At 37.9% G+C, this 12,334-nt stretch overlaps 1 protein-coding gene across 1 annotated transcript; it reads right to left on the bottom strand.

Annotated features, from left to right (window-relative positions):
* Positions 1–2,642: 2,642 nt before the first annotated feature.
* LOC126827378 (uncharacterized) lies at positions 2,643–12,087 on the bottom strand. The gene is made up of 8 exons (XM_050556671.1): positions 11,429–12,087; positions 10,163–10,460; positions 8,802–8,969; positions 7,387–7,560; positions 6,127–6,279; positions 4,600–4,705; positions 4,300–4,421; positions 2,643–2,982 (listed from the first exon to the last, which is right to left on the bottom strand). Exons 1-8 carry the CDS (start codon positions 12,031–12,033, stop codon positions 2,662–2,664), a joined length of 1,947 nt encoding a protein of 648 aa, XP_050412628.1. The 5' UTR covers positions 12,034–12,087; the 3' UTR covers positions 2,643–2,661.
* Between the last annotated feature and the right edge of the window lie 247 nt (positions 12,088–12,334).

Raw genomic sequence — 12,334 nt, 5'->3', positions numbered from 1 at the left:
CGCAGGAGCGGATCCAGAGGGGGGGGGGGGTCCAAACCCCACCCTGCTCAGGTACATAAAAAAAAATGAAGGCCTTGCATCAATGAAATTAAATCACAATGTGTTCCTACATCATTACAAAAATGATTTATCTCTTTAAAAAGCTCAATTTGTATGTATGCCTATGTAATTTAGAGACGTTGATGACAGATTTCCTCAACAGGAACCTGGCAAACCCCCTCCTGCAAAAATTCCCGGATCCGCCCCTGCAGTACGCCAAGATTGAACATTCTAGCTCAATTAGAAAGAGAGTTATTGTGTCCCAAAAAGTGTGACGGACAGACGGACGGACAGACAGACGGACGAAACCATTTTTGCGGGGGACAAAAATTAAACTATGTGTTGAGGATCAAAAGTTCTTGGATGAGTTTCACTTTGGTACGCATGATACCTTCCATTGTAGGGCTTTAGCCTCTGCAATAGAATGTTAAAAAGAACCCGTCGTGTTGTAATTAGCTAATCCGTCATAGATACAACGGAAATGAGATGAAATGAAATATTCGACTGCTCAGTAAAGTTAACTAATCGCGACCCTCGCAACTGGGTGCTCTTAACCCAGTGATCTGTATAGAGCATAGCAGGGGGTTTTCTTCTGAAAGTCTACATTTTACGTCTAGAAGTCTCACCTCTCTGTTAAAATCCTTTCTCTTCCAGTTACATCACTGTATCTAACTTAATGAAACGCCCACACCCCTACATGCTCCCTGTCGGCAAGTGACATGTATAGATGTATGATTTACATTGTCACTTTGTAAAGTGCCCCTGAACATGTTTAATGAAAGGGTGCACTATAAATATGCTATAATAAAAATCTCATACTCGTTGAGTTACAGTTGGAATTTGGTTAAGACGACAGCAATTCAAGATTTACCGTTATATACAATTTAGTATGTTTAAGTCCTACTTTTCTGCATCAATCTCACCATGCAGGGGAATTTGGTGGCGTTTCTCCCTGCTTTGAACATTACAGGATCTTTTTATTTGATCACATTTAAATTAAAAAAAAGTTTGATAAATGTCAGACAAATTAAACAGGAAACTAATCTTTAAAGACTCGAATTAGTGTCGTGATGTTAAAATTAGATAGGTAAACATTTACTTTACAACCCTTACTTAGTAGATGTATAAAATATAGACTCTATTCGTGTGTTATGTAAAAGAAACTGGACTATGGAAGAGAATTGCGACTTATGACTTCAATTTGTCACTGCAGAGCATAAAAAGTAAATATAAGTATAACATTATCATTTGTAGTTTATGGTGCATTTTTATTCACGTTATAGCCGGGATAGTTTACATTTATTTTGTACTTACCTCCGCTACATTGTGCATATGAATTTTTAGTCTCTACAAAACGGGTTACCTCAAAAAAGTTGGCATATAAATTATTGTCTTCACCAATTCAATTTCCACAGTAAATAACATGAGATACCGCTAGAAAACCCATGTTTTAAAGATACATTCCCACGGAAATGAAATGAAATGGGGTTTAACGTCCTACTGTTTTGCTCCGAACTGGGCTTATGAAGACGGGCAGCCGCACTACGGCCTACTCATATCGAATTCCAACTGTTAATGGATCTTTTACGTGCACACCAATGTGTACACGGGACCTCGGTTTTTCGTCCCATCCGAACGACTAGACAACTGTCATTGTCAGGCCCTCCGTCCTGCATCACTGACACGCCGGAAAATCTGAACTTTCTCGGCATGGATCGAACACCCGACCTTCAGGCTAGCAAGCCAGCGTCTTACCCACTTAGCCACATTCCCACGGAAGTATTTATAGGGTAGTTATTTCAAATTTGGTATGTACCGAAAGTAGAGACACCCAATCTTACTAAACCAATATTGGATTCCCGACAAAAACCCAATTGGGCGCGTACAGAGCAAAAATGTAAGAGTATCACTTACTGGAGACACGTAGGAGTGTTATCTGTTGGAGTGACGTAGGGAACGCTTGGTCGAAAGGCTATATATTATATAAGTTTTGAGAACAGTGAGAGAATCAAACCAGGATTAAAAAACGGAAAAGGAAGATGACAGAGGATTATCAAAGAAATTACTTCGATTTTGATATTTAAGGTAAATGGACAGCGAGAAAGAACATATACAATCCTAAAAAGGACCCTCCCTCAATCAATGGTCGACACAATAACATACTCTTCCTTCTCCAACAAATTACTTATTGCATTTTTTACAGGCATTCTACGACAGATCCTTGCAGATTGTTATAGTATCCAGAGAAGGGTGCTATAGACTCCAAAAAGGCTGTGTTACCCACGGGTTATCGGAGCGCTTTTACACAAGCGAGTTGTTTACTATCTAAACTAAATATTTAAGGTAATTGGTAGTTGGGCAATAAAAGTACCGCAAAACTCCACTGTGTGGTGCCACGCCTAGAAGACATGTGAATTCAGATGGTCGGAACACCTCAGATCACGACTACATTCACAGCATTTTACGCGACTGGCATTTGTTGTAGGAGGAGACTCGGGCCTATGCCCGATTGTTTAACCTCTCTACATAATTTTTTTCATTTGCCTTTTGCCTTATTAATTTTGTGAACAAAGACCTCCCCGTATAGCCATAACCTGACTACGTCAATTGACGAGGATTTTATTAACCGATCAAGTTGGTTTTTATATCATCCTTAATAATGTTATTAAACTGTGATAACGCCAACATGCTTGTTGCATAGGTGTAGGGCTCTGACGACCAGAAAGGAAAATAGCCATTGCCCGAATTATACCCACTAAATCTGGTAGTCGTTTTCCTCCCGAAATGAGTTTCATTTTGAACCATATTATCATAAGAAGATTTTGGAAGAACGCCTTGGAACCCAATAATATACGGGGCTCCATGTGGAAAGTGATTATAATCAGTAATTTTGGTACCATTCAGGAACTCAAATCTGTTGATAGGGAAAAAGAACGGCATACTCTGGAAGAGAAAAATAACAAATTATTCATGGAAAGACAAAATGTCATGATTAATTGACAGTATTATCATTTATACTGCTTTGCGATTTCGCCTATAGACCCAACTATCCCAAGGGCGTATATCCGGTGTAAACAATATGCATTCTCTTATCCAAGGAAGAGAGCGGGTGGGGGGGGGGATTTAAAAGTATATTTACACATTTGTACCCGAGAACGATTAGCTCGTGTGATTGGTCCACATAAGAGTGCATTCAGAATGTATAACTTTTTTTTTGCGGAGACGTGCAATGCAGTCTTGGACTGTTCCATACTAAACTTATTGACTTTTACAACGTCTTTATTATCCCAGTCGGTTCAGTACAGTAGGGCGTTAAACCCCATTTCATTTCATTTAATTTCATTGACTTTTACATACATTCGCCTAAAATGGATATATATTCAATCAACATTCCTATATTCCAGATTATAGAAGGATAATTTATTTCGCACCAATCTGATTAACATACAGATCTTTATTTCGTTTCGTTTTTTATACTTTCGATGGCCTACACTACATGAAGATCTGACCGGTTGTAGTGGAAGGTCGCGTCAGATGTCATACGAACGACTATTGACCCTATGACGTCAGACATTTGATTAACCAATCAGCGCCGGGATTTTACTGGGTTACCCATAGTTCCGTGCACCTCACGCCAAAAACTCGCCGTAGCAGACCCTTTTATTGGCTAATCCAGAACGCGGGTTATATAACAACTATTCCAGATCCCAGTGTAGTAAAAACAAGTAAAACGGAATTTTGAACTATAAAAAAACGAAATGAAATAGGATCTGTGTTTTAATCAGATTAATTTCACACTAACATTTGTAAAACCACTCGCGTAATGGGCATTTATTTCTGGCAAATATCCAAAAGTGGAATAGTACGGCGAAATAATACGTTTTTTCATTACTGCTTTAGAGTTTGCTGGATAAATATTCGATATCGGCTTTAAATTGAATGAGAAACGGACCTTTAATTACCATGTTCGTCTCTATAGCTTACACATCCTAATGCTTAATGAAATGAAATGAAATGAAATGGATTGGGGTTTAACGTCCTACTGTTCTGCTCCGACAGTCTAATGCTATTAGTTCTTCCAGTATGGAGAATCACGTGTGCATAGAGGTACAAGCGTTAAGCTTGTCCGAATATTGTAACGGGGTCAGAGATCATGCTTCTACTCTTTGATTAACTTTTTGCAGTTGTTCAAGACCTAAATTTATATATATTAACGCCCATTTCGGGAGTTTGTTGTAACATATAAAAGATTGAGCTTACATCAATCCCTTTACCAGATCCCGAGAAGAAAGAATTCCATGGTTTAAAATCAGCACTCAGTGTATACTTTAATAACCAATTTACACACTTAGATATTACGTTCTTCACATTCAAGGTCACATCTGAAATCAAGGGTACAGTTTGAGAAAGTTCTTTCATTTGTGTATGCAATTAATTATATTCAGCAAGGTCTCCGGGCCAGATTTTCGAGGATTTCCCACAATACAAAAGGCAATATTAAGATAAAGCTTATATAGTGGTAAAATAACAGTACTTCCCACTAGAAGAATAGTTTCTCACCCTTTTTCCAGCATAATTTGGATGACTTGTCGTCAAATATTGACCATGTAGAAATTAAGGTATTCACCGCCATAGCTGTTGTAAATATTCTGTCGTCTCCTTTCACCTAGAAATATGTAACCGATTGTAAACAGGTATATTTCAGTCTAATTAAAATAAAACCATACTTGTGCTTTCATTTATTTATCATTTATATTGAAACTGCACTAATGTCTAAGTGGTTTGTGTTCAAAAGACCGGACGTAACACACCATTCAGCCAATAAAAAGAAATAAAATGAAATGAGATGGGGTTTAACATCCCCGTTTCCTATAAAAAGATGTCTTTACTATGAAAATAACGGTTCAAAGAGTCAGCAGATAGTGGTTAGTGGATCTTATCTTATAGTAAGTCAAAAATATATTATGTCTAATTTTACCTAGGTTGGGTTTATTTTGGCTTTGTAACAAACGGACGGAAGATACGACCAATTTGATGTTTTGGAAATGGTAGCATGCAGGGAAATTTTAAAACAAACTGACAGTAAAGTGACAATGAATATTGTGCATTATAAATAGTTTTGAGATTTGTTTTTTTTTTTAAATCTTGCAGCTAGTCACAATGAGGAACCCTAGATTATGAGATTTTTTCCAAACTTTCTGGTGTTTGGCAATTCAAAGAAACAACTGTCGAAATTGAGAGTCCCGTATCGAATTAAACAGGTTATTGCTCCTGTAAACGTTTGTAAGTTTTCTTCAATTTATTTTTTTGTTGACGTAACAATATATGTGTAAGCTAAATTGAGAGTCTCATATTGATTTAACAGGGTATTGCATCTGTCGCACGAACCTAGTGAACGCTTGTTAGTTTAAAATCACTTTGTCCAATCCAGTTGCCAAATTTTTGTTGTTAATCCAACATAAACTAAAATAGTAAATGGTATAGTCATAAAAAGGGAACTATGTTAAACGGTTTTAATCAATAAGTGAAATGGTGTTTAAAGGACCTAAGTCCGTAACTCAAAATCCTCCAAAATCTTCGACACCGAAAACACGAATTATTGGTCAATTTAAATCAACATTGATGATGTAAACTTACCGGGAAAAGATGAGCCTCTGATATCCGATATTTAAGATAAAAAATTTTTTTAACATTGGTACACGAATCGTGTACCATAATGCGCTTCAGCCCCAGTTGTATTGAGAGACTCGAGGGACGAGGCTAGACACATTGCACCAAATCAAATGGAGTTATGTAGACTAGAATAACTAGACGCTAGAAATTTGCACTCGATTGAGATTGCTGACTTATTTCGCCGAACATAACTGATTTGAAATTGGAGTAAAAACGGAAACCATTAAATGTAAATCAGTTTATATACATTCATATTACAGTATTATATGCGTTGCGACCCACTTTTGTGAATTTCTAGGTCCCAAATGTTAGCGATTTAGCTCCTTTAACGTTTTACCAGGCTGATAAGAAGGGGTAAAACGTCCAACTGAGCGGTTTGAACGACCAGTGGTTATATGACTGTTTAAAACTTACAAGTGTATGGTTCTTGTCATCGTAATCCCCATCCCCTAAGAAATCATCAAAGTATAGCATGTCCGATCCTTCAGGTTTGGCTTGAGTTAATATTTTTGAAGTGACATGAGTTTCTAGTACTGGTTCAAGGGTGGCCAGTACCGTTTCTAGATCCTGTAAGCAAAATAAGTTTATGACATTTATATTAGCAACCACGTGTGCATGCATTAAAGTAGCTACAGTCTTTAACTCATTATCATTCAAAATTCAAAAGTCTTCGACATTGAAAACACGAACTATTAAAATTTGTCAGTTTAAATCAACAATGATGTTCTGATTAACGGGAGTAGATGGGCTTCTGATATCCAATATTTAAGGCAAAATAAACATTTTACCATTCGTACACATGAGTTTCAGCGCCATTTGTAACAAGGGAGTCGAAGAACGGGCTAGACATATTCCACAAGTCATGTCAAACGGTGACTTCATCATAAATATCCTATAATAGGATATCTATGGACTTCATTTTTTTACCTGGAGTGCATGCGCAATAAATACTATCGATGTAGGCTGGAATATCCAGACACTAGAGATTGTCTTTGGATTGAGACTTCTGGCGTATTTCGCCGAACATAACTGATTTGAAATTAAGAGAAAAACCGGAAACGATTGAATGTAAATCAGTTTATATACATTCATATTACATTATTATATGCACTGCGATCCATTTGTGTTCATTTCTAGGTCCCAAATATTAGCGTTTTAGCATGGGTCCGTCTTAACCATCAATATGTTTTACATGCACCAAAGAATACAATGATTTTGTTCATGTTTTCCGAAAGGGAATTTCATCGGAATACACAATATAGGGCTTAATGTTCACTCAGTACAAACTGGATCATTTTGTGGGGTGTATTTCGGCGGCAATTCTTTGACTGGGCCAGACGAATACCATGATCAGATTTCTTTTCGACATATCAATGTTCATATCTACATATATATCATATATTGTATCCTGGAACTTAACCCATGACTCATAAAATTTCACGGCATAATTCTAATATATTCTTCAAAGGGTGTTCCTGAAGAACGTACACACAGTTTTGTTTAAAACATCGGTCTTATATGTTAGTGATATTCAGATCAAAATAAAAGTTATGTTCTATATTCCATGATAAAATGTCAAAGACATTAAGACTAAACAGTGTTCGGTTTTCTTATCATATACACCCTTTCACAGCTATTTATATAAATATATATTGTCAAAGAACATGAACTAACCTGGTGTGGAAGTTTACTATATTTAGATTTTTCGTTTAAAAGGAAGACAGTTCGAGCAACAAACCAGTATAGTTCAAATACCGATGGGTAGTAAGTTAAAGCCAGATCACGTCGTTGGTGAAAGTCTGTCCTTAGTTGATAAGCAACCATATTAGTGGTATTCAGGTAAATTTGCTGTACAAAAAATTTAAAGATTCATTTCATTTTTTAAAAAAAATGTATTCCTTACTTCATGAGATATCCAGTGTTGGTCGAGAAACTTTAATCCGATTTTCTAGCGTTGTTTTACCTTGTCAGTATTGCAGAGTGAAGTATCTGGCAAGGAACTGCATCCAGTCGTGCGGATGGGGCGAACACCCGAGGTCACATGTACACATTGGAGTACAGGGGAAGACGCGTCGAGGGACGCGAGAACGAGAAGTCGAGGGACGAGGGAGCGAGAAGTCGAGATAAAAATAATCTCGTGTTCTCGGGGCAAGATGTTCGCATTTTAGCCCTGTTTCCTCGACTTCTCGCTCCCTCGAGTTCTCGCCTTCGACTCCTCGCTCTCTCGAATTCTCGTTCCCTCGCGTTCTCGCCCTCGAGGGCAAAGAGTCGCGGTTGAGAAGTCGAGGGCGAGAGTACGAGAACGCAAGGATTTTCAAAGGCAAGAAAGCGAGGGAACGTGAAGTCGAGGGACGAGTGAGCGACATTGCCGACAATGCGTGGTAAACATAATCTCGTGTTCTCGGGGCGAGCTCCTCGCATTCAACTTCTCGCACTCTGGACCTCGACTTCTCGCGAGATTATGAAATGGTCGTAATAGGCTTCCATACGGGGTAAGATCCTCGCATTCACACCCTGTTTCCTCGCGGGAACGAGAAGTCGAGGGACGTGGGAGCGAGAAGTCGAGATAAAAATAATCTCGTGTTCTCGAGTCAAGATGTTCGCATTTTAGCCCTGTTTCCTCGACTTCTCACTCCCTCGCCTTCGACTCCTCGCTCCTTCGCGTTCTCGCCCTCGAGGGCAAGGAGTCGCGGTTGAGAAGTCGAGGGCGAGAGTACGAGAACGCAAGGATTTTCAAAGGCGAGAAAGCGAGGGAGCGTGAAGTCGAGCGACGAGTGAGCGACATTGCCGACAATGCGTGGTAAACATAATCTCGTGTTCTCGCATTCGACTTCTCGCACTGTGGACCTCGACTTCTCGCGAGATTATGAAATGGCCGTAATAGGCTTCCATACGGGGTGAGATCCTCGCATTCTCACCCTGTTTCCTCGCGTTCTCGCACTCTCGCCCTCGACTTCTCGCTCCCTCGCGTTCTCGCCCTCGACTTCTTGCGGCGAGAAGTCGAGATTGTGAAATGGCCGCAATAGGCTTCAGTAGGTTTCCCTTCCTTAAAATTGACAAGAGCAAGAAAATTGATGTATTAAGCATACCTGTATGTCAAAATCATCTAGAGTACTAGCAGGTATCAGACCAGTTAATATAGACGAGGTTATACCATAAATAACATTTGACGATACAGTGACATCCACATTATTTATATTAAAAGGCATTGAAACACCTTTACTTCTCATATTACTAGTTTCATCAATATCACTGATCTGTAAGAAGAAATCACACATCATTTACAGCCAACAATTTTACTTAAAGGAGCTAAATGGCTAATATTTGGGACATACAAATTGACACAAATGGATCGCAACGTATATAATAATGTAATATGAATGTAAATAAACTGATTTACATTCAATCGTTTCCGTTTTTACTCTTATTTCAAAGCAGTTATGTTCGGCGAAATACGCCAAAAGTCTCAATCGAATGGCAATCTCTTGCGTCTGGTTATTCCAGCCTACACTGATAGTATTTATTGCACATGCTCTCCAGATAAAAATATGGGGTCACTGTTTTACATGACTTGTGGAATATGTCTAACCCCGTTCTACCGAGTCGCTTGTTACAAATTGCGATGAAACGCATCATGGTAGACGATTTGTGTACTAATCGTAAAATGTTTATTTTGTCATAAATATTGGATATCAGAAGCCCATCTTTTTCCCGGTAAGATCACAACACAAATGTTGATTCAAATTGACAAATAATTCGTGTTTTCATTGTCGAAGGTTTTGGATGACATTGAGTTAGAGACTTAGCTACTTTAAAGCTATGTGAAGGGGAACGGGGATGCCACAGTATGAGTTTGGATATGTCAAAAATTTATGGGGGTCTTCCCTATGTATGAATAGGAGAACAACCCAAGCCAATATGAAACAGAAATCTCAGAAAGATTGATATACGCAAAGTTTACAAAGTTTCGATGTCAAGGGAAAATATTCTAGCTGAAAAATACAGGCACAATTTAAAAACAATCATCCCAGAAACGATTTTAGTGACATGGGGCTGTACCTGGGCAGCTATGACTTCTGGCAGGTTTCCTCCATAAGACAGCCAAGCACACATCTACTATTATACTCATTCCCATCCTCAACCCCCTTACTTCTCCGCCTCATCATATACTACCACTTTGAACCTTCGTATAAGGTTTTAGTGGCAGTGGAATTAACTTGGCTGTCTTTCTATAATATTATGAATTACTCGAGTTTGAAAATATGTCCTCCATTTAGTGTAATCTCATACCGCGTGTTGGCTGAATGGTTATCTAGCTTTTCTAATACCCCACCCACCATGTCTTCAAAGGCTGAAGCTGACATGACTTTCTGAATCAAAATGTTATAGTGCAGCATGCGACATATACAGCTACTGTGTTGACAAATGTTATTAATAAAATAAAACAAACCCATGTTGGTGTTAATGCAAGATCAGTCGCATCATTCAATGCTTCTTCAAGAAATGTGCTCAGATAGTAGTAGCTTCTTGGATCAATTGTATTAATTTTGCTATCGTTAGAGAAAGGTCGATACGCATACTTCTTCAAAGCATCGAATACTGACGTAAGGTTAGTGTTACTGCCCATCCAACTTTGTTGTTCTGTGCCAAAATCTGCCTTTAAATCAGTCAAAAGAGCACCAAGGCCAAGGTTCACAAAAGTGTCATCAAAATCTGGAGGAATATGAAACGCACTTCTGAACATCGGTCTGAAAAACAGGCTCGTTTTAAGAAAGTGTTTCATAATTTTTTCGGATACTCTTACCATTATAACCTTATGTCCAATGACACAAAGATTTAATAACATTTTATCGAGAACTGCATTCACAACCTTTAATAGTTAAAAACGTTCAAGGGGCGTTTGCGATATTTTTTCTTCTTCTATGAATTGCAATAGGATGACAAACAAACGAATATTCACATAATATTTTGTGAGTAAGAAACATTTCGAGTAGGTGTAGTCTGTCCTGAAACTCGTCCATATTACATAGAAGTGTCAGTGTAAACTAGTAGGTTATTTAAAATGAACTCAGGGTTGGAATAAGCTAGTGTGGGGCATGTAGCATATGCCATGAAGAGGCCCTAAATTGGCAAAAGTACAAAGTAATTTTAAGACACACAGATCATTTCCATTATTTATTTTATTAAAAAAATAACCACAACTGAAGGTGATAATAAAATTAAAATTGCTAACCATAAACACTCACACATTCAAAAAATTGGAAGCCAGTACAAGACCGTTGGAACACTCCTTGTTTTAACACAAGAATTTAATAAAGTAGATTTCGGAACATCTAAGATGCGGGACCTATTAATCCGGAATATAACTTTATAATTTACAACGAGACAATTCTGAATTAACCGGAACCCTTTTTTATTACCAGGAATGCACAATGAATGCAATTTTATTTTTAAAAAAGGGTGTTATTTAGAAATCCAATCTGTCCACCGGAAGCCGTCATATCATTGGGGTGTATTATTTATAAGAAGATTATTTTTACTGACTCTAGTATCAACTAAAAATAAATTTGTATTGGCCATGGAACCACCATCTGTTATTGTAATTTAACGGTACAGACTTCCAGAACAGTTAGTTCATGGGGTTCTTCTATGATGCACCCCAAATCTCCATGTGTACGACTTCTTGTTCAAAATGAGAATTTGTTTTTCTACTTACTTTTCACCAAGTAATCGCTCTATTAATTTACCAATGTCGTTGAAGCCAAAAAGTTTAAGAATGTCCTCAATAGTTTTTACTGGTAATCCATCAGTTTCATCAAATAGTTTTAATAGATTAGCTGGTGTACTGATATAAGTTGATGTTGTTTCGTTGTAAACTTGTGGCCAGAACGACATGATAGAATTTTCATATTTCCTGTTCTTGTTTCTGTACTGGTTGATAGAGTTAAGGGAAAGTTGGATATGTGACCGGGATGGTTTGGGTGCTCCACCGTAACGATAGGCTTCTAGAAGACAAGACGTCACCCATGCTGTGACGAACATGTTGTTGTCAAATACACTGAACTCATCTCTCACAAACGCTAGATGGGAAGACCCATGAAAATTAAGTTTCACTTCACTTCCATATACGCCCTTGTCCTTCTGCCAAGATAACAATGGAATGAACTGGGTTTGTTTCTTTACCTGCAATGATTCTGTTTTATCTTTGAGCTCAATTATCAATTCTTCTAATGTCCTGGCAAATGTTCCTGTCATTAAACAGAAAAGGAGAATCGTACATTTTGTCATTAGTCTTGATTGCGGCCTCATTATAAATATCATAACGGTTAATACCACTCAACTAACTTGTTTGAAGATTCGACACGAATATCATTAGTGTACTAAATACTGGTTCAATACAAAAAATCCGACAGATGTCAGTTCTCTCGTAACAGATCAAAACTATTATTTAGCAGTCAACCAAATGCAATTCGTTAGAGAAAGACATCTCTGAACTGACATCGAAAGTTCAACAAAGATAACATCTGTTGGGGTGTCTCGAGATAAGGATTAATACTATATAGCATACAGTATGGGCAAAAATTATATTTTTCTTGACAACAAAGATGGATTGTGATTGATT

This window comes from Patella vulgata, chromosome 7 (assembly GCF_932274485.2).
Source record: "Patella vulgata chromosome 7, xgPatVulg1.2, whole genome shotgun sequence".
Classification (NCBI taxonomy): domain Eukaryota; kingdom Metazoa; phylum Mollusca; class Gastropoda; family Patellidae; genus Patella; species Patella vulgata.
The sequence above is the reverse complement of the archived record's forward strand: the minus strand, read 5'-3'. Positions and strand labels throughout refer to the sequence as shown.

Bases quoted from the DNA above. Each gene is read 5' to 3' on its own strand.
- LOC126827378 (XM_050556671.1), bottom strand. From the start codon at position 12,033: ATGATATTTATAATGAGGCCGCAATCAAGACTAATGACAAAATGTACG. The intron at 8,970-10,162 runs GTTTGTTTTATT...TTCTTCTTACAG, and splicing joins TTGCATTAACACCAACATGG to ATCAGTGATATTGATGAAAC. The intron at 6,280-7,386 runs GTTAGTTCATGT...TTTTGCTTACAG, and splicing joins ATAGTAAACTTCCACACCAG to GATCTAGAAACGGTACTGGC.